Genomic DNA, 22,265 nt, shown 5'->3' with positions numbered 1-22,265 from the left:
CATAATTTTTATCCTTCATTCTGATAATATGATGTATTCTACTTATGAATTTAGATATCTTTTTGCATCCTTGAGATATCCCACTCCATCAGGGTGAATGATCTTTCTGATGTGCTGTTGGATTTGATTTGCTAGTATTTTTGTTAAGAATTTTTACATGTGAAAATCAGAGATATTGGTCTATATTTTCCTTTTTTTTTTGTTATGCCTTTGTCTGATTTTGGTATGCTGACCTCCGTAGAATGAATTTGTAGGAGTTCCCTCCCTTCTAATTTTATTGATTAGTTTGAGAAGAATTGATGTTAGTTTTTAAAAATTTGGTGGAATTCAGCAGTGAAGCTCTTTGTTCCTGTCAGGAAACCTTTTATTACCAATTTCATTTCACTGATACTGGTTTCCTCAGATTTTCTGTGTCTCCATAGTTCAGTTTTAGTAGGTTATATGTGCAAATCACTACTTTCTAAGATAGAACTCTCAAACTTCTTAACAACTTATTCCTTACCAAATTCTACTTGGTTGCAAGAAACATTGAAAACTTTTACCAGACAAAGCTTTAAATTTCAGCATATCAAAGACAACATATGCCTGTGAACTTCTGTCTAACAAACAGAATCCTCCTTAGCTTTCTCTCAATATCTGTCCTTGAAGAGGTAAGATACTTTTACAAAAAGTATCAAATATACATAATGCTAGAGTTTCTCTTTCTCCCTTTCTCCATATCCCATTCACCCCATACTGAATGCTTAAAAATGGGGGTAAAATATTACCTGGGTTACCTAGTTAATAGATACAATAGTAATCATTTCTGTCAAATCCTTCCAAAATGATAAGCATTTTGCATTTGATGTTTCTAAGTACGTTAACTATGCTTCTTTGAAATGCATAACTTTATATCTGCTCTACATTAATACAAAATTTCAATTTTTGGCACTGGACTTGAGATGATAAATGATTACTTGTTAATCTAAGACTTATTCCTTTGTAATGAAAAAGACTGTAACATTTATCTTCTTTTAGTCTGACTTTAGGAAGTGCCACATCAGGATATGGTCTCAGAATTGTTTGTGGTATGATTTCATGTAGCAGTCTATAAAATTTGAATATAAAGATTACATTTACCTCTATCTAGTTTGGAGGATTTTCCCCTGTTCCACGAGAGACTTTAGATGTCCTCCAGACCAGAGCTTCCCAATTGCTGATAACACAGTGATTATATGGCAGGAATGACTAAGATGTACTGAGATACTATCTCCTTGGAATTTAATACAACTCATGGAGCCTTGAAGCATCTTCAACTTAGTGTGCGTACAATTAGATTAAAAAAATGTTATGTTGAGAAAGATTTTATCTTTTATATAGATGAAGGAACTGAAATCCATTGAGTTTGGAAAACTTTGTTACAGAGTTTCTTGCATCCAATGTTAGGTACAAAATTCAGATTTTTGTGGCTTTTGCTCTGATGGAATTTAGCATGAATTTAGCATTCCTTCCTTCTTTGAGTAAGATGGTAGAATTTAGTGGCTACTCTTGGTGTATAGTTTAATGAGAAGAGATGACCAAACTAATTCATAATAATAGTGTGCTATTTTTTTCTTGGAATTTATTTTAAGGAGATTGATATCAATTCATATCAATGACTTTAAGAGAAAGTCTATCACACACACACACACTGCTTTTTGAAGTGGAAATTCACATTTAGAGTAGTTAATTGATTTGTCAAAGATTTCATAGTTCTTCATAGCCATCTGTCTGGACCTAAGCTTATGCTTTTTGTGCAATGTCACAATAACTACTTGTTAAAAGGTGTGGGAATTCTGCCTGCAAAGTAAAGATACGATATAGTGATATAGTTGATTTTCAGTATTTGAGAAGAACAGATAGTGGGGGGGAGGACAATGGGCAGTTGTTGTAGATGCCAGAAACTATTCTCTTTATATTGGCAATGGCTTTGAAGGAACAGGTATCTTGGGGTAATTTTTAAAAATTCACAGATGTCTTGCAAAAAGAATCTTTGAATATTTTATTGCTGTTATGTCTTTACTAGACAGAAGAGTCAGGAATTTGAGGTTGAAAAATAACTACAGAGAAATAGAGTTCTACAAAGATTTAAAAAGTTGGATCCTACAGTGTTATTTTTAGATTCTCCTAATAACCACCTTGTCTCCAATGAGAATGATGCACATAAAGAAAGGATGTATAAAGGGTGTTATCTGATCCTAAATAGACCAAAGGTATTGTCTTAATTTTTTTATATTCAATAGGTAACTCAAGGACATAAACTCCTTTATTTCACATATATGGGGCTATACATATGGGATATAACTGGTATTCCAAAAACAAAGAAGAGAGAAACAAAGAGGACCAAAAATACCATGGCACATATATTTGGCAATTAAAATATTCTGAACTTTCCTTGGATGGATGATTGACTCTAGATTTGAAGAAGGAAATTTACAAGATGAAACTGGATATCCTATTGTGCTAGAAATTAAAAAAATCAATTAACAATAAGTTTCTTAAAAATAAGAGAAACACACTCACTCTCTCCATGACCGAAGATAGGACACCATTGAGCATGAACGTGCACATAGAAGTATGAATTGAAGCACACTGTACATATAAAACCCCATTATCTCATAATGTCATGAGGGAGAGGGAGGGAGAGAGGGAGATAGGGAGGAGGAGGAGAAGAAAGAGAAGGAGATGGAGAAAGATCATAATTCAGTTAGTAGCATTGAACAAATAACTAGAATACTAATTCCTTACCCTTGAAATTTTCCCTTGTTTTTTCTCTATGAACTATAGTCTACATTTTAGGTTAAATGTATTACTAGTTGATGAGAGAAATTTTTACCTTAAAAAATTAGTGGGTTAAAACGACAATTTATATTCCCACGATTTTGCAGTTTGATGGGCCTCATCAGGGACAGCTCTCTGTTCCATCTGAACAGCTAGGTTGCCCATCTAGGCCTTGAAAATTTATTTCCAAGATGTCATCACTCATGGGACTAGCACATGGGTGTTCTTTGTCAGCTTGGAAACCATATGGGGCTGTCATAGGAGCCCATGATTCTCTTTCATATGAATCTCTTCATATGCTGCTTGGGCTTCCTCATAATATGGTAGCGGGTTTCAAGAAGGAGGAAATGGATGCTGGCAATCTTCTGAAAAGCTCGGCTTAGATGACACTTTGTGATAGGTTTTGGAGATCTACTCTACCACATGAAGACTATAAGTACTAATAACTATATTGTATATTTTAAAAAGCACTAAGATATTGAATCTTAAGGGTTGTCACCACAGAAAAATATGTTTGTGAAGTGATAGATGTTAATTAACTTAATCGATTCAAATCACAATGTATATTTATGAAAATATTATGTTGCATGCCATAATACCATTCTTATTTGTCTATTATATCTTAATAAAATAAGAAAAAAGAAAATAAATGCAGTAAGAGAGGAAAAAAATCTAGGCTTAGAGCTAGCAGAGTGATATTTACTATTATCATCAGTGTCTCAACCCACATTCAAGGGATTGGAAAAATAGAACAAACTTTCTCAGAGGTGAGTGACACAAGAAGGTGTTTAAAGTTACAGGGAATAATTTTTAGGTTTAGCAATGGCACTCTGATTATATAAGAAAATGTAAAAAAAAATTTATAAGATGATATCTGGGGTTTGTTTTATTTAGCAGAAAAGAAAAATGACAAGGAAACTAGGAATAAATAAAGAAATGGCTGCAATATCTTCTTGATAACTATTAAATTAGGTGATGAGAATATGGAAGAGTTGTGGGACCTAACTTCTGAGTATGTGTAAAATTTTTCATAGTCATTTTTTAGAAAAATATCAGGAATTAAAATGCTATTCTTACTTTTAATATAGACAATTATAAGGAAGAGACTCCAAATTCTAGTTTTATCTTTTGATTAAATTTTGCTATTATAGCTTCTCAAAATATTCCTTAAATAGTTCTCATGGAAATTACTCACTTAGGAAAGTATGAAGAAATAGAGAAACTTGCAGGGGTGCTGAGGATGCTGGGAGGCATAACTGAAGGACATCCAAACTGAGGGCTGATGACTATGTGATGTTCATTTCTTGTGTCAGATATCATCTGCATGAGGACCTAGTGCTCAAGCTTCTGTAGCCATCTTCAACCATGAAAGGAAGGCAGGGCAACTATACACAGTGCCTATGTCTCTGACCTGACTGACCCTTGGCCAGTGCCAACAATTGCCAATCTGCAGCCAATCTTATATGAGAAGAATGCTTCTTAAGCAAATGCTCTCAGTCATGTGAACCATTACCTACAACTCAAAGAATTTTATCTAATAATACTTAAAAGCAGAAGGCACCAATATAAGTTTCTAGGTGTTGCTAATTAAAGAAAAGGGGAAAACGTAGCTCTCCTTTCAAAGGGCATTAGAAATAACTGTTATTTATTTAAATAAAAAAATAAGTATGGGATCATCTGACTAAGAAATTTCCAAGATGTAAATTTACTTTCATTATACAGTCATCCTTTGATAGATACCTAGGTTGATTGTATATGTTGGCTATTTTGAATATTGCTATAATGAACATGGGGGTACAGATTCTTCTTTGACATACTGATCTTATTTCCTTTGAATATATATCCAGTAGTGGGATTGCTGGAAAATATGTTATTATAAACAATGAAATACTATTCAGCTTTTAAAAAGAAAGAAATATGTCATTTGTGACAGTATGGATGAATCCAGAGGACATTATGTTAAGTGAAATAAGCCAGACACAGAAAGATAAAAAGCAAATGATTTCTATTTTATGAAACCTGAAAAAGTTGAACTCATAGAAAGAAAAGAATAGATTGGTTACTGTTAAGGGGTATGGGGAGATGGGAAGTTGGCAATAGTAGAGATTGCTAGTCAAAGGATACAAAGTTTCAATTAAATAAGAAGAATAATTTTTAGGGGAGAACTACTGTCCAACACAGTGACTGTAGTTAACAATGTTTTGTATAACTGAAAATTGCTGACATAGTAAATTTAAGCGTTTTCATCGAAAATAAGTGGTAGGTAGATAAAATAATTCATATGTTAATTAATTTGATATAACCATTCCACAGACTTACAATTGGCCTTCTGAATCTCTGGATTCCATTCATGTGGACTCAACTGACTGTAGATTCTTCTAACTGCAGATTGAAAAGATGGCATAATTTCGTGTGAACATACTTTATATTCAGAGTTACAAAAAACTGTTCTGTGAACGGGTAATTATGAATGTAACACACTCCACTATTGTCATGTATGTAAAAATAATAAAAAAGAGAAAATATTCCAAAGAGAAAAAAATGCCTCTGTGCTGAACATATATAGTCTGTATTCTTGTCATCCTTTCCTAAATAATACAACTACTTACATAGCATTTGCATGTGTGGGTATTGTAAGTAAAAGAGATGATGTCCCATTCAGGTTATTTTCAAATACAATGCCATTTTATTTAAGAGGCTTGAACATTCATGGATTTTGTTGTCCACCAGGAATTCCTGAACCCATACCCCTTGGGTACCAAAGGAGGACTATATTTCAAAGCATATGCAATGTTGATTAACTTGATTTAACTGCTCCACATAAGTATTTTAAAACATCATGTTGTACAACAGAAATATATTTTTTATTTGGCAATTACAAATAAATAAGAGGAAAAAATAATATTAAGTTAAAACAAATTTAACTTTTAGAAATATTATTATATGTAACAATAATTAGACTTGAAATATATCTAAGAATAAAAGGACTAGATATATATCGAAGAATCACCTGGTTGCTTCTTTCACAAAGCTATGTTTATCATGGCCATTTCAAAGAGAGATTGCTCAAGGTAGAGAGCTAAGTACTATCCTACAATTTACAGAAGATGATAAAGATAAAATTTAGGATCAGAATTTCTGGATTAAATTCTAGAATCTACCACTTTCTAGTTTTGGCCTTGGGAAAATTACTTATTTTTAGTCTTAATTTCTACATCTTTAAAATAGAAAAAAAAATACTTTTTAAGTTTTTGTGAAGGTGGAATAAGACAATATACAATGAGTGCTTATTTTTACAACTTACTAAAGTTACTGCAATCAAAGCAGCATAGCACCTTAAAACATACAGTCTGGAGAATCCAGACGTAAACTCTCATAATGCATGTAGAATGATTTTCAATAAGGATATTTAGACTACTCAATGGAGAAAGGATATTCTTTTCAACACATGGTGTTGGAAAAACTGGATATGAACATGAAAAATAATGCATTTTGACTCAAAATGAATAGAAACCCAAATATGAGAGTTAAAACTGAAAAATTCTTAGAAGAAAACAGGAAGAAATCTTGATACTGGATTTGTCAATTGTTTATTGGATATGACTTCAAAAGCATGAGCAACAAATGCAAAATAGATAACCCAGATGAATTAAAATTTTTGTGTATCAAAGAATATTATTAATAGAATGAAAAGCAACCCATAGAATGGGAGATAATATTTGCATGTCATATCTAACAAGAAATTAATATTGAGACTATAACTCCTACAATTCAACAACAAATAGCCTGATTAAAAATGGATTTCAATAAACACATGTATCCAAGGGGATACCAAGAATACTGATTTTCACAACTTACTATAAAGCAATTGTAATCCAATTAATATGGAACTTTAATAAATATACACATATAGACGAATAGTATAGCACTGAAACCCAAGGAAGGTATGCAAATGATCAATAAACACTATATCACTAGTAATTAAGCAACTGTAATAAAAACTATGAGCTACTACTTCATCCCCATTAGGATGGACAGTATGTAGATATAAATTAAAAAAAAGTTTTTATGAGGATGTGGAGAATAGAGACCTGGGTGGGAATGTGACATGTTTCAGCCACTGTAAAAAATAGCACAGTGGTTCCTCTTCAACAAAGAACTACTGTATGATCCAACAATGCTACTTCTGGGTAAATACCCCAAAGAATTGAAAACAGGGATTTGAGCAGATATTTTTATACAAATGTTCATAGCAGCATTATATACAATTGCCAAAAGATAGAAGCAACCCAAATGTCCATCAATAGATGAATGAAATATATCAAATAAAATATGATATACATATAAAATGAAATATTATTCAGCTTTAAAAATGAAGAAAATTCTGACATGCTATAACGTGGATGCACTCTGAAAACATTAGGGTAAGTAAAATAAGCTGCTCACAAAAGGACAAATATTGTGTAATTCCATTTATATTTGATATCTAGGGCAGCCCGGTTTATAAAGGCAGAATGTAGCATGTGGTAGCCAGGAGCTGGGGGGAAGGAAAAAATGGGGAGTTACTATTGAGTAGGTATAGAAATTCAGTTAGTGAACTTAAACATGTTCTGGTGAAGAATTGGAAGATTGCACAATAATGTAAATGTACTGAACACCACAAAAGTGTATATCTAACAGTGACTAAAATGGCAATTTTTATATTATATATATATTGACCCAATAAAAATGTGCTTATCTTTGCATCATGTCATGCAAGTGATTAAACTTTATAACTTTGTTGATGTCAAAAAAAAAGAGGAATGGAAGATGGGGAGGAACATAAGAGAGAGCCTTGATCTGACATATTTAAAGGGAAAGGGTTACTTTTGCATTGAAGAAAGATGTGTCCTTCAGGATTTTGCTTCATTTTTTAAATATAGTTAACTAGACCTACAGTTGTTTATGCTGCATCCTGCCCCCACCCCCTGATTTTAGGAATATCACAATCACCTTTGATATCTATTTACACAGATCATGGTTAAGTCTCATTCTCTCATTTCATTAGTCAGGGTTCCTCATTACTTTAGGAAATTGTTTGTTCAATAAAGACCTATCTCATTTGATAATGGTCCCTGAATCCCCTGGATTATGGCAGGGATTTGATTTTGTAATAATCTCTCAGGAGAACTGTCCAAACAGCTGTGAAGGCAAGACAGAGCGACCAGGGGCAATCGTATTCTTTAAAGCACAGCAACAGAGACTGAAGCTGATCAAAATGAATCTTTTCTGCTTTTCGCTGGTGAGTTCTTTTACAGGCCCCATTTACGTTCTCATTTTTATGTTGTTGCGTCAAATAAAAGGAGTGAAATTAAGCTTTTATCCTAAGCTTCCTGATGTCAGTAATACATTTAGTGTTTCATAAAATAGCTCCCTTCAGAAAGAACAGAAATAATGCTTTCATTTAGTGCCTGTTAACTCTGTTCAGAGACAAGCAACTTAAAACAAATACATTCACCTACAATGATTATTAGTAATTTAATATATTTATGATGACTTTAAAAGTATGGTCTTCTGTGCACAGTACTTTTGAGGGACTATTTTCTTCTACTTGTTATTAATATGAGAAAAACTTTTGCAAAATATGCTGCATTGGGGTTACTTGCTTTGCTTTGAGATATTCCAGGAATCAAAAATTTTTCTTTATTGTTTGAGTAATGAATTCCATTCAATGTTGGCTTGGTTAACTTCCATAGAGGCAGTTTTCTGAGTTATACTGAATTGTAAATGCAAGGTACAATAGATGAAGCCAGTCCTGGAGATGTGCTCACTCAAGGGTATAAGCATCTCTCAAATTCCTTTTTTACATTATTACTTTTTATTTTCTTTAGCCTGAAGTGGATCAGTGAAAGTTATCAGGTAGTCATAGATCTGGAAATATTTATAATTCTAACCTGCAATTGTGACCATATGCCAATGCTTAAAAGTGGATTTAAAAATAATTTTATTCATTTCTATCTGTGTTTACAGCAAGGCGTTAAGCCTATTCATTGGCATTTCAAGATGTCGTTGGGCGATCCCTCTCATTTGGGAAAATAAAATGGTCTACTTTTGATGTTTGTTTTCTTTCCAAATTGCAAATAAGATTAACATAAGTACTAGAGATGGTGCTAACATACATTGCAATACCTAAACAGGAGGCATTTTAAGCCAAGATAAGGGATTTAATCTCGGAGCATCTTGAAAAATAAAATGCAATTGTGAGTTGTGAGAGGCTGAATCATCGAGTTTAAGTTGCCTGTGTAGTCCAATTTACTAAATAACTGCCAGCTCTCAACTTTGCTTTGTGCCATATAAATCTGACTAGAGAAATCCCATTTCAGGTGATTTAAGTGGTATTTTGCATTCTTTTCTAGTTGATCTAAAATAGCTATATATGGTTTATCTGAATACACTTCCCATGGAAATAGGCAGTGTAGCACCAAAGAGGATTGCATTCTGAAATCATTTTGAATGGTAATATAATCAGTATGCTAATGTCTCTATAACATAGCATGGTTCAGCATGGTATAGCATACACTTGTAATCCTACTGCTAAAGACATATGACTATATAATGAGCGTGATTGTTTTTCTCAGTAATATAGGGAAGGAAACACATACTATAAAGAATTTCTTTAAAGTCCTGGCTCATGGACTTGATGACTGTAACATGTTTTTCTATCTTTAAAAATTATCTTTATGAAGTTACTTGCATAAGAACATTTTATTAGATTGAACCATCATAAACACTCAATCACATGTTCAAGCATTCCAAAGTTTGTTATAAAAGTTAATTGCTTTAATAAGAAAATACATATGAAATATTTGAAAAATACTAAAGTTATTTCAGTTGTTTTAAAAATTCCTTTTCATGGAGTAAATAAAAAAATTACTTAGCATATTGATTCTCAACCAAAGTGTTCTGACAGCATACTTTTTTGATCAGTAAACAAACAAACAAACAAAAAAAGGTGGGGGGGTGGTTAATAAGCTTTTACCAGGAATTTACTCATAATCCAAAACATATTTTATCTGTCTGTAAGAATGCAAACATGGGACTCTGTTCATTTCAGATATGAAAATCATTGATTGAGTGGAAAGATTACAGAATTTAAAAATGAAGATATATATATATATATATATATATATATATATATATATATAGACCTTTAAATCTCTGGGAAGCAGGTGATTTTAAATATTAAGTATATCATGGAGAAAATAGTGAAAGAGTTAAATATTCTCTTATTTAAGTGTAGGGGGAAACTGTAAATCTTTTAGTAAATGGGGTTTTTAAGAGAAATATAAAGCAGAAACTTAATAAACTACCCATTCAGAACCAGGAGTACTATAAATAATCCATTAAAGGTGATTGCTATTATTTTGGATCTATAAACTTGAAATGGGGTCTATCAAAAGGGAGGCAGAAATATTCCTTTATATATGCCACTCTGACTCCACAATTTTTCTTGGCATTTTATGTTGTGATGAGCATTTTTAAAAGCTTGGTCATTTGAAGCAAAGTGATTTTCTTATTGGCCTCATCATACAGTTATTGAGTTTAGCATGACTTTGTAACCCATGAGGTTGTGAATCAATTATCCCTGCACCATTTCTTTAGTGATTGGAAGCCCTGCCTCTATCTTTATTTTGACTTTCTAGTCTATCTCTCTTTCCCTCACCTTTTGCTATTTCTTTGACACACCTATTTAATATAATTCTAATGTCAGGTAGATACCTTACTTAGAAGAATACATCCTCCTTGTCCTTCCAAGTTTTGACTTTTAAAAGTCTTTGTTCTTCTTTATCAATTTAGGATCATCTAATCAAAATCCTGCTCCAGATTTTCATATAATTTGACAGCAGATCCTAAGTTATCTACAAAAATATACAGCCTTATTTTTATCAATTCATTTAATTTTTTTCATGGCCTTTAGTGATGTTTTAGAATTTTCTCTATGAAACTTTTACACAAACTTGGTTCAATTTGTTGCTGGAAATCTAAGTACGTTGGCTGCCATCATAAACATTTTTTCCTTAGTTTGCTTTTGCTAATTTATATATACATTGTGATTTTTAGGTATTGGTATTACAAATAAAGAATTTTGCTAAATTAAACTTTCCTGGTAGTCTGTGGTGTACTCAGATTTTCAAATGCAATCTATCAATTTCCTTCTTCTCAACTTCTTACTCTCTTCTCTGACATTGACAGGAGAGAATGCTATGATGCAGGCATCATATAATTTCTAACTAGGATTTGTGCAATTACTTCTAATTGAGTTTACCTAAGGAGTTTGATAAAAAACCCTAATCAGGATAAGAAAGTCCCATCTTTTCCCCAACTTAGTAAGATTTTGTCACAGATATTAAAATTTTCAACTGCCTTAGAAGATTTGTTAGGATAAACATTCTCATGAATATTTAATGTATATTTATATGTTGAAACATCCTAACATTCCTGTATTAAGCACGGATAGGCCATGATGTATCTTCATATACACCATGAGTTTTAATTTTCTTGACATTTTATTAGGATTTTAAAAAGCAGGTTAAGAAAAATTGATCTGTTGTTTTCTTGTATTGAGCTGAAAGTGCCATCATTTTCTTTTGCCAGAGTTGCTGTTTGTCCTATGTTGTAGCCTCTCAATATACTTTGTCTGCATGTTCATGTCTTTTCCATTTTTCCTCTAATGCTGCAGTCTGGGCAAAGTCTTCAGCATTTTTGTACTTCTCAGGATAGAGAAGTTCATCCCAATTTTCAATTATTCCATATAAATGTCTGCAATTATGATATTCATTTTTAAGTTTTTTTTTTTTCAAAATTGTTTGGTTTTGCTCCTATTTAATTACTCTTGTTCCATTTCTTTTGTTTCATTATAAATTATTTATCTTTAATCAGATATTATATTTTCATTTATCATTGTGAAAATCATAAATATTCTTTCTTAAATGATTTCTCCATCTGTTTTACAATTTTAATCTCATCTGGAATGAACTGTTTTATTTTCAGATTTTCTGGTTGGCTCTCTTTCTCAGCATTCGATCCCTTCCCATGCTTTGGCTTTTTGAATGACAACTCTCGTCTTTCTCTCTTTCCCCGTGCTCTTTCTCGCTCTCCTTCCTGGCTTCTTCGCCTTTCTCCCTCTACTTGTAGACATACCTCTCAAGTGTCTCTGTGGCCTGTTTAGAACCAGGTGTACATTGCTGGTGCTGGGAGTTCACATCCAAGGTGATACATGGTGTATTACTGATCCAGACCCTGAACCATTGGGACCTTTATCTCATTTTGCTGGCAGTGTTTTGAATTTTATTTTTCTGTCCTTTAGCTGCCTATAAGCAGAACCCCAGCAACTGCTGACAGAAGATTCTTTTCTGTCTCATTTAGATTTCAGATGAACTGCTGTATGCGGAAGACATCTTATTACCCCTATGAGGTTTAAGTCTGGCCCATGCTGCCTGTTACTGGAGGAAGGCGTAGCACACTCTTTTGCTTTGCTCCCTCTGTGTTTCTGTTGGTTTGGGGTTCACTTCATGTTAATAAATGTTAGAGCCTGCATATCTTCCTTAACATCTTATTTTCACAATAATGTGCCATGTGTTTGGAACAGTGGTTATGCAAAATAAAGAAACTGCAAAGCATAATGGTTGAAAGTTTTAAATGTAGGCAGTGTACTCAAACTTTACTTTGCTAATATGGTAATAGAATATGTTTTTAAAAACAAAAACATCTTCAGTACAGTATGTTTAAAAAATAAGTTGAGATATATAGTCCATCAGATCTTTGTATTGATGACACCATCATCAGCATCACTAGTTAATGTACCTAGAATGAAGTATGTAACTCTCTCCTTTAAGTTTGCTTGCAGATGATGCCAGAAACTAAACTCATTCTGTCTAAAAATGGAGGACAAAAGCAAGTCAATTAAGTTTACTTCAAAAATACAAGGAAGGAGGAAGGATAGCATCTTCAACAAATGGTGCTGGGAAAACTGGAAATTCATTTGCATCAAAATGAATCTGAATCCCTATCTCTCGCCATGCACAAAAGTTAACTCAACATGGATCAAGGAGCTTGATATTAAATCAGAGACACGGCATCTGATAGAAGAAAAAGTTGGTTATGATCTACATACTGTGGGATCAGGCTCCAAATTCCTCAATAGGACACCCATAGCGCAAGAGTTAACAACTAGAATCAACAAATGGGACTTACTCAAACTAAAAAGTTTTTTCTCAGCAAAAGAAACAATAAGAGAGATAAACAGGGAGCCTACATCCTGGGAACAAATCTTTACTCCACACACTTCAGATAGAGCCCTAATAACCAGAATATACAAAGAACTCAAAAAATTAGACAATAAGATAACAAATAACCCAATCAATAAATGGGCAAAGGACCTGAACAGACACTTCTCAGAGGAGGACATACAATCAATCAATAAGTACATGAAAAAATGCTCACCATCACTAGCAGTCAGAGAAATGCAAATCAAAACTACCCTAAGATACCATCTCACTCCAGTAAGATTGGCAGCCATTAGGAAGTCAAACAACAATAAGTGCTGGAGAGGATGCGGGGAAAAGGGCACTCTTGTTCATTGCTGGTAGGACTGCAAATTGGTGCAGCCAATTTGGAAAGCAGTATGGAGATTTCTTGGAAAGCTGGGAATGGAACCACCATTTGACCCAGCTATTCCCCTTCTCGGTCTATTCCCCAAAGACCTAATAAGAGCATGCTACAGGGACACTGCTACATTGATGTTCATAGCAGCACAATTCACGATAGCAAGATTGTGGAATCAGCCTAGATGCCCTTCAATAGATGAATGGATAAAAAAAATGTGGCATTTATACACAATGGAGTATTACTCTGCATTAAAAAATGACAAAATCATAGAATTTGGAGGGAAATGGATGGCATTAGAGCAGATTATGCTAAGTGAAGCTAGTCAGTCTTTAAAAAGCAAATACCAAATGACTTCTTTGATATAAGGGGAGTAAACAAGGACAGGGTAGGGACGAAGAGCTTGAGAAGAAGATTTACATTAACAGGGATGAGAGGTGGGAGGGAAAGGAAGTGAGAAGGGAAATCACATGGAAATGGAAGGCGATCCTCAGGGTTATACAAAATGACATATAAGAGGAAAGGAGGGGTAAGACAAGATAATACAACTGGAAGAAATGATTTACAGTAGAAGGGGTAGAGAGAGAAAAGGGGAGGGGAGGGGAGGGGAGGGGGGATAGTAGAGAATAGGACAGACAGCAGAATACATCAGACACTAGAAAGGCAATATGTCAATCAATGGAAGGGTAACTGATGTGATACAGCAATCTGTATACAGGGTAAAATTGGGAGTTCATAACCCACTTGAATCAAACTGTGAAATATGATGTATTAAGAACTATGTAATGTTATGAACGACCAACAATAAAAAAAATGCAAGGAAAAGTCATAATATCATTCACAATGGTTTATATATGTCACAAAAGATTAAAAGCAAAGAATATTATTTATAGTATGCATTTTCTAAACACTAATATTAATGCCTTTACTATCTGTGTGAAATACTTTTGCTATTTCAAGGAATACAGAGTTTTCTTTTTATCATTATGGCTCCTCTTCATGGTGAATAAAACTGCTGCTTTACAGCTGAAAATGCTCAAGTATAGCAGATTGTCTTTCTTATACAAGTAAGGGATACTAAATAAAGATACATGTGATTAAATCCTGTGACCCAAACAGTATATTGGATGGATCAAGGAGGCTTCTTTTTAGGAGTTTGAACTGAAAGTCTTCATCATCATGCCTCTTGAGGAATTGCTTCATTTTTTTTGATCATGCTTCTTCACGTTTAATTCTTTTACTATTTGTTATTTATTTATTTATTCTTATTTTCTTTTTAGATATACATGACAGTAGAATGTGTTTTAATGTTTTATACATACGTGGAGTATAACTTATTCTAATTAGGATCCCATTCTTGTGGCTGAACATGATGTGGAGTTTCACTGGTCATGTATTTATAGATGAACATAGACAATTTATGTCCAATTCATTCTACTGTATTTCCTTTTCCCATCTTCACTTCCTGCTGAGGGCCATTACCAAGTAGGTATGATGCATCGTAATCCTTGCCAGTGTACCCCATGTTAAATGGACTTGCCTTGGAAATTTGCTGCGACCTTGCTTGTGTGCTTTAGTAAGATGACCCTGCTCAAGGTGATCGAGGGTGGATCCAGGTTTGAGGAAGTATCCTGCAGGTTTGAGGAAGTATCCCGGTCCTTGGGTTTAAGGCGTTTCCCGGTTTAAGAATATGGGTTTTAGGGAAGTTGAGGTTGAAGATTATTGCTGCTGGGATTAGGGTGTTCCTGCAGCTTGTTGAGTTCTCGTGAGATTAAAATGGGATTTGGAAAAAGCCTCGTGGAGTAGGATTTGGGATCGGACATATTGGAATTGCCCCTGAACATGTGTGGAGGCTGGTGTGAGATTGGGAATAAAGAATTGCTGTTTGAACCTACAAAGCTGTGGTGGCTCGTGATCTTGTGACAAGCCGAGACATTGGCACGTGGTATTCGGCAACTTCCTTCCCTTCATTTCCCTTTGTCTAATCTAATGAACTTCTATCCCCACCACCCCTTATTGTGTGCTAGCATCTGTATATCAGAGAACATTCGACCTTTGGTTTTGGGGGATTGATTTATTTCACTTAGAATGATAATCTCCAGTCTATCTGTTTACCAGCAAATGCCATAATGTCATTCTTTATGGCTGAGTAATATATTATCATGTATATATATCATATTTTCTTTGTCTATTTATCTGTTGAGGGGTACCTACATTGGTTTCATGTCTTGTAAGTGGTGAGAATGCTTTTCTTCACTGTTGTGTTCACTGCTGAAAAGTATCATACTATAAACTCTTTATCTCTGTGTCTAGCATAATTTAGGTAGAGTACTATGTATAGGTAGGTTGATAACTTAGGTGCTATTTCAAGGAAAATGATTTCTCTTTAGTCTTTAACTCACACATCTCTGCCTTGCAGGAGGGATCTACGGATAGCTTATATGAACCAACCTCAGGGCAGCAAGCTAACCAAGAAAGCACCCGTGGAGGAACCAGCTGTCCTGTCTCACCCACTGAGGACAGGGCACAAATACACCACAATCTCTTCATGGTGAGTAAAGCAAATTTCTTTTCCATTGCATATTTAGACTCATTGCTCAATGACACCTGTTAATACAGCAAAAATCCACTGTTCTCAGAAAAGTTTTTCATTTACGTTTTTTTTTTTTTTTTGTACTGGGGATTGAAATCAGGGGTATTCAACCACTGAGCCACATCCCCAGCCCTATTTTATATTTTATTTAGAGACAGAGTCTCACTGAATTGCTTAGCACCTCACAGTTGCTGAGGCCTGCCTTGGCCTCCTATGCTGCTGGGATTAGGGCATGCACCACTGCACCTGTGATTTTGTTTACTTTTAGTTTCTGAGTTTCTCCTCGTTGTGGCAGCTTTCATGATTTTGGCTTAATATGAACTACTCCTTATTGATTATGCATAGAGTATATATTAGGTGATCACACAAATTAAAATATTTAATACTCAAAACATTATAATTACAGACATTTTCTTGATGAGAAATTGCAGGAGAGAAAGGCAAGATAATTGGCCAAAGGCAATAAGCCATTATGTGTTACAGTTGGCAGGTGCCTTCATCAGTGGCTTCTGGTTAACCAGTTCTGGGTGTGTGTGTGTGTTTGTGTGTGTGTGTGTGTGTTTGTGTGTGTGTGTGTGTGTGTGTGTGTGTGGTGTGTTTGGGGAGGAGATACATGGATTTGTAGAGTATGTCAACTCCCACAATGTAAACATGTGTCCCTTCTAGCTAATTTACAGCTTCCAAAGGTTAGCTACAGGATTGCAATACCTAATATTTAATTATTATTTATTTTGAACACTGACTTCAGCATACCACCATCAGTTTTCCAATCCTGTAGCCTAACCACTTTACTAAACTATTTCTTAAATTTGCAAACACATATTATCGGCTTAAAAAATAGGTTACCAGAATGGAAATGCAAACATTTTTGTAAATTATCATTAAAGTGACAGAGATACAAAGTTCTCTGAGTTCTGCAAGAACAGGGACCTTTTTTTAAAATAATGCTGTCAATTCTAACTCTTAGTTGTGCTGTATTTAAAATAGTTCTATACTAACAAACTTGTTTAACTTCATTGTGACTCAGGACAATAAAATATTTTTAAAATGTCTGCTGCAAGTGAGAATGTTTTAGGTGTCATCTCCTGCCCTTACAATCAAACTTTTGCCCAATAAATCACAAGTAATTAATGTTAATGATAATTTATGCAGTGCCTCTGTTTTTGTAAAGCACTAAACTCAGTGATGTTTTTATATAAAATTATTTATATTTATTCCCACAACAATTTCAGAAAGGTTTAGAAATGTTGAGAAAAGTAACTTGCCAAGTTAAAAAGAGGATGTATGAGGATTCAAGCCCAGATATTTTTTTTACTCTAGAGAAAGGGTTACAATAAAGGCCTTCAGAGTTTTACACTTTCCTTCACACCCACCAATTTTGTTCTTTGGTTACATTGAAAACTGCTTATTTTTATGGCTTACAGAAGATTTCTGCTTCTCAGAAGCATAGATCAACTAGAAAGCAATGCTATTAGTGAACAAGTTCAACAATTAGTTTTAGTAAAATAGAAATAAGACAAAAACATTTTCAATCCAGTGAAAACTCTTTCCTCACTTCTATACCCTTTGTAATATCCATAGATGTTGGCATTGACAGATGTGAATATGAGGAGGCAGAAATATATTTTACATATTTATGTGTGAGAGAGAGAGATCATTTACATAGAGGCCCTTCTTTGACCTCATAGAATGTTTATATGCATTTTCACCCTGTAATTAAAAGGAAAAATTGAATAGAGCCTGAAGATGTTTCCTCAAATGTGTGAATTTAATAAGTATGCATGACAAATAAACAAGTTCATGGCCAACTAGCCCACTAGAATTTTTTTTTCCAAAAATCATGTATCTTACAACAATAAATGATAATAAAAAACATGATTTAAATTGCTACAGTTCTCTCACTTTCTGTTTCAGTATTTAGTTAAAAACTTATGTATATAAACAAACTTGTATGTGTATATGTATGTGTGTGCACACATAGGATATCTGTATTGTGAGTGTGTGAGTGTGTGTGTGTGTGTGTGTGTATACACACCCATAAACTGAAAGGTCAGTTTGACCATTGATTCCACCATTTCATTATTGAATTAAACTGATCTTACTAAATTATATTTGATAATTTTATATTAGCAATGAAAATAGTTCCTCTGTTGGATAAAATAAAGTCAGTCTTCTAATAATGAAATTAAAAGACTTTAAGGATCTGCATTCTTAGTCTTCCTATTTCATGGTTTGAAGTTTTCCTGATTTTCCCTCTGAGCCTCTGAAGAACGGATTTCTTTTTTTAACCCTAGTATTTGTGTTTATTTCAGTCTTCCCCTTCCTTTCTTTTTTCCTCCTAATTCAAGAGAAATATATTTTGGAAAAATCTTGACAGTATCAGAAAAATATTATTTTTGACTGGGTTCTCTAGAAATACTGTGAGCACTCCCCTAATGTGGATTGTGCTCTGCCAGGAGTTCCTAACCCTCAATCCAATTGTGTCTGTAGCCTTCCCAGAGAGGACAGGTGCTCTCAAAAGCTGTAGCACCAACCTGACAGCACTGCTAGTTGTTACAGTGAAAATTACAACTCAACCTGAAAATAATGTCATAGGCCAGATGAATTGAAAAGAAAAATCAAAACGAGAGAAGACTGCTCAGGTTTTTTTTTTTTTTTTGGCTTCTAGTAAGAGCTATTGTATTCATACATAGTTATTAAGAATTTTACTATTTGGAAAATAATTTTAAGCATGGAGGGGAGTTCCATGGACAAACATAAGATTATCCAGAATCTCAAACAAGATGATCTGGTATAGACCAACTGCACAATTAAGGGTATCGGAGTTGTTGGGGGAGAGGGGATAAGTTTTCCAGTGAGGAACATTATGTATAGTTGGCTTGTAATTAAATGCAGTAGTTCCAGGAGAGGATGAAAATTTGGAACTGGTCCAAAGAGGAATCAATTAAAACATGATATTTTATTAAATTTTAAAAAGAGAATAATTTCATCTAGTCTATTAGCAAAATCAAGGAGTTTTGTAAGGAATCCTGCTAAAAACGGTGGGTAAAAACTCCACAGAGTGAACAAATATAAATATTATATGCATAATATATATAACAAGTATAAATATGAATGTTGAAAGAAAATGTAGTAGCATTTTAAACTAAGGACTGACCACTCTCTTATTATATTGTGTTGAATGTACATGCTTGGTCCTGTACATGCTGCAGTATCTCCTGATTATGTCCAAGTGTAATAAATATCTTGAATGAGAAAAAGAGTGAGAACATAAAATTTTGTATCTCTGCCAATTTGGGGTTAACTAGATCAAACCTTAAATATCTGGTTTGCCATCTATATTGATTGATGGAAGCAAATAATCATCAATTTTCAACTTCATTTTGTATCTCATAAATTAAATTGATGAGAAATTTGAGCCTTTTTAAAAAATGACTTTATATGTAAGGCAGGGGCTATGTTCCTATTATTTATATCTTGCACGTAGTGGTTGCTCAATAAATATTTGTATACTAAATAAATGGATTAATGCAGGTGCATTTCTTTTTTTTTTTTACTTTTTTTTTATTGTTGGTCGTTCAAAACATTACATAGTTCTTAATACATCATATTTCACAGTTTGATTCAAGTGGGTTATGAACTCCCAATTTTACCCCGTATACAGATTGCTGTATCACATCAGTTACCCTTCCATTGATTGACAAATTGCCTTTCTAGTGTCTGCAGGTGCATTTCTTAAGCTAACAAAAGTATTAATAATGGTGATTCAATGATGCAAGGTCTAAAAGTGTGAACTTTGGTGGAGGGCAGAAATGAATTCTCTTCTTATGAGGTATATGACCTTGGAAATGTGCTTGAATTCTCTCAACCTCAGTTTCCTTCTGCTGTAGAACATGGAGAATGAGTCTCTTTATCAATCTGGCCAAGCATGATTGCAGACAACAGAATCTGCTCTTGATAATGTAAGCTGAAAGGATTTAGCACATAAGTTAGAAGACCATCAGAAGGGATGATGTTTCATATTTCAGAACAAGGATTGCAAATTACAGCCTGAGCAGCCTGAATTTATACTGTCTATGAGCTAAGAATGGCCTTTACATTTTTAAAAGTTTGTTTAAAAACAAAAATAAATGAGCCAATAGAATGCAATAAAATCTATCTGCAGCCTAAAATATTTCTATCTGGCTCTTTACAGAAAAAGGTTGCCATCTCTGCCTTAGAGCTGCACCATACAGCCACAGGTAGCAATCGAGTATTTGAAAAATGGCCAGTCTAAATGCAGATGGCACTAAGTGTAAAAAAGTAAGCCATATTGTAAAGACTTCATATAAAAAGAGTGTGAAATATTATAACAGTTTTATATTGATTGTTGAAATGATACTATCTGAGGTAGGTCAAATAAAATGTCAGTCATTTCTTTGACATAGTTGCTGGATATGGGGCTCCACTTCCGCTTCCCACCTTCTGGATTTCTTGTAAATGCATGCATTCTGCCACACTTAAGTCACATCTGTTATCCAAACTTCAAGGGAACTTGTGAAATTCGATTTTCAGCCTCTGGCTCCTGCATCTGGGAGACAAGGCAGAGGAAAACATGCCAGAGCCACACCTCTGCAGTAGGCACAAAGAGGGACTGACTTTCTGCAGGTGGCTCTTCTCTTTCGTAGATAGTGTCATTTCCACCTCAGGGTCCAATTGTTAAGCTCATGTTGAAAATAACTTGGAGACAACTATCCTCTGATTTTGGGGTTTGTAAAATGTTAAAAAATTAAAACATAATTTTTTCTCCCAGTTAAGATGGAGAAAAATGGCAAAAGGCAAAGCTATTTAATACCATTCTATTTTAGAAGAAATTGCAAAGATTTATTACACAGAAAGACTTTGTTATAACTTCTGGCTGCTGTTTTCAAGAGCGGCTGGACTTCAGGATGACCTAAAGATACAAACAGATAGCTAAAACTCACCCTGAACCTATTCCTGTTCATTAGAAATAGCAGGACCTACATGTTTAATTTTAGACATTCTAGTAGTCACAATTCAAAAAAAAAAATTAAAGAGAAATAGGTGAAGTCGGTTTAAAAATCTATTTTACTTAAATGAATTAATCCAAAATATTTTCATTTCAATACACAACTAGTTATATTCTTGTATGTAAGCTAACACTTTGGGATCCAGTGTGCATTTTAATACTAAGCAGCACATCTCAATTCAGATACTAGGGCTTCAATGGTTAAAGTGAGCTCAGCCTCAGAGAAGCAATAAAAACGGTATGTTTTTACCCACCTTTGGTTTTCAAATCAGAATCAAATCAAAAGTTATTTCCTAAATCGCATCAGGCACATGTGCAGTGCTCAATACCCACATGAACATTTGATGTTGGTGACAGAATTGAAACATCAGATAACTAGATAGTATTAATTGTCCTCGTTTAGGGCAGTCTAAGTACTAAAGAGTAAAAATACTCGATGACAAGATTTGGTTACGTAGATTTAGAATGAATACAGATATTAAAATTTAACTACACTTGATAAGAAATATTTATTTACATATTTAGAAAGAAATAAGATTATAGGGAGCATAGGTATTTACCAGGGATGAAGCTGAGATGGAGACTCGGTTGAAGTGACAGGTGGGGTCAAGACTGGAGTTCTGGCTTCCCAAACATTGCTCTTTTTAACTGGCCTCTGCCCCAAGTGTGTTTGTGTATGGTGCAGGCACACATGGGGACACAAGAGTGAGAGACTAGAAGAGGTGTTAGGGGGAGAATGTTTTTGGGAGATGAAAGTGAGGAGGAGGGCAAGATAGCATGAGGAAAAAAACACCTCTCCACAATATAATATATATGCTAAATATAGTCTGTTATCTAGAGGACATAGCAGACAGAATTGAGATGGGCAATGAAGTTAATAGACTAGCATTTTATTCTTGATCCCAGGCTGGGAACTGTGTATCCTCGGGAATGTTATTGAACTTCTCTGACCTTAAATTTTCTGAGCAATAGAATATGGATAAAAAATATCTGTCTCTTCATTTGTAGGGAGGATCAAATGTTAGAAGACATTTTAAGCACCTGGCACAGTGTGTGTTAATGATCATTTCCCTTCCTTCTGCAAACCATCACACTGGGGCAGAGTGATCTTTTAATTTAATATCCTTGATTAAATGACTTTAAGTCAAACTCTCACTTGAGCGTCATATCGTTTTAAAATAATTTCTCAAAATAATTTGT

At 34.1% G+C, this 22,265-nt stretch overlaps 1 protein-coding gene across 1 annotated transcript in view; it reads left to right on the top strand.

The window, feature by feature from the left end:
- Nucleotides 1-8,041: 8,041 nt before the first annotated feature.
- The window catches only part of Samsn1 (SAM domain, SH3 domain and nuclear localization signals 1), a 146,168-nt gene continuing 131,944 nt past the window's right edge, over nt 8,042-22,265 (top strand). The window contains exons 1-2 of the mRNA XM_026411894.2: nt 8,042-8,080; nt 15,863-15,994. Of these exons, the coding sequence (XP_026267679.2) occupies nt 8,057-8,080; nt 15,863-15,994 (156 nt within the window). The 5' untranslated portion in view covers nt 8,042-8,056. The remainder of the gene's footprint in view (nt 8,081-15,862; nt 15,995-22,265) is intronic.

Source organism: Urocitellus parryii, chromosome 2, assembly GCF_045843805.1.
Source record: "Urocitellus parryii isolate mUroPar1 chromosome 2, mUroPar1.hap1, whole genome shotgun sequence".
NCBI classification, from domain to species: domain Eukaryota; kingdom Metazoa; phylum Chordata; class Mammalia; order Rodentia; family Sciuridae; genus Urocitellus; species Urocitellus parryii.
This window is presented reverse-complemented; position numbering and strand designations above follow the sequence as displayed.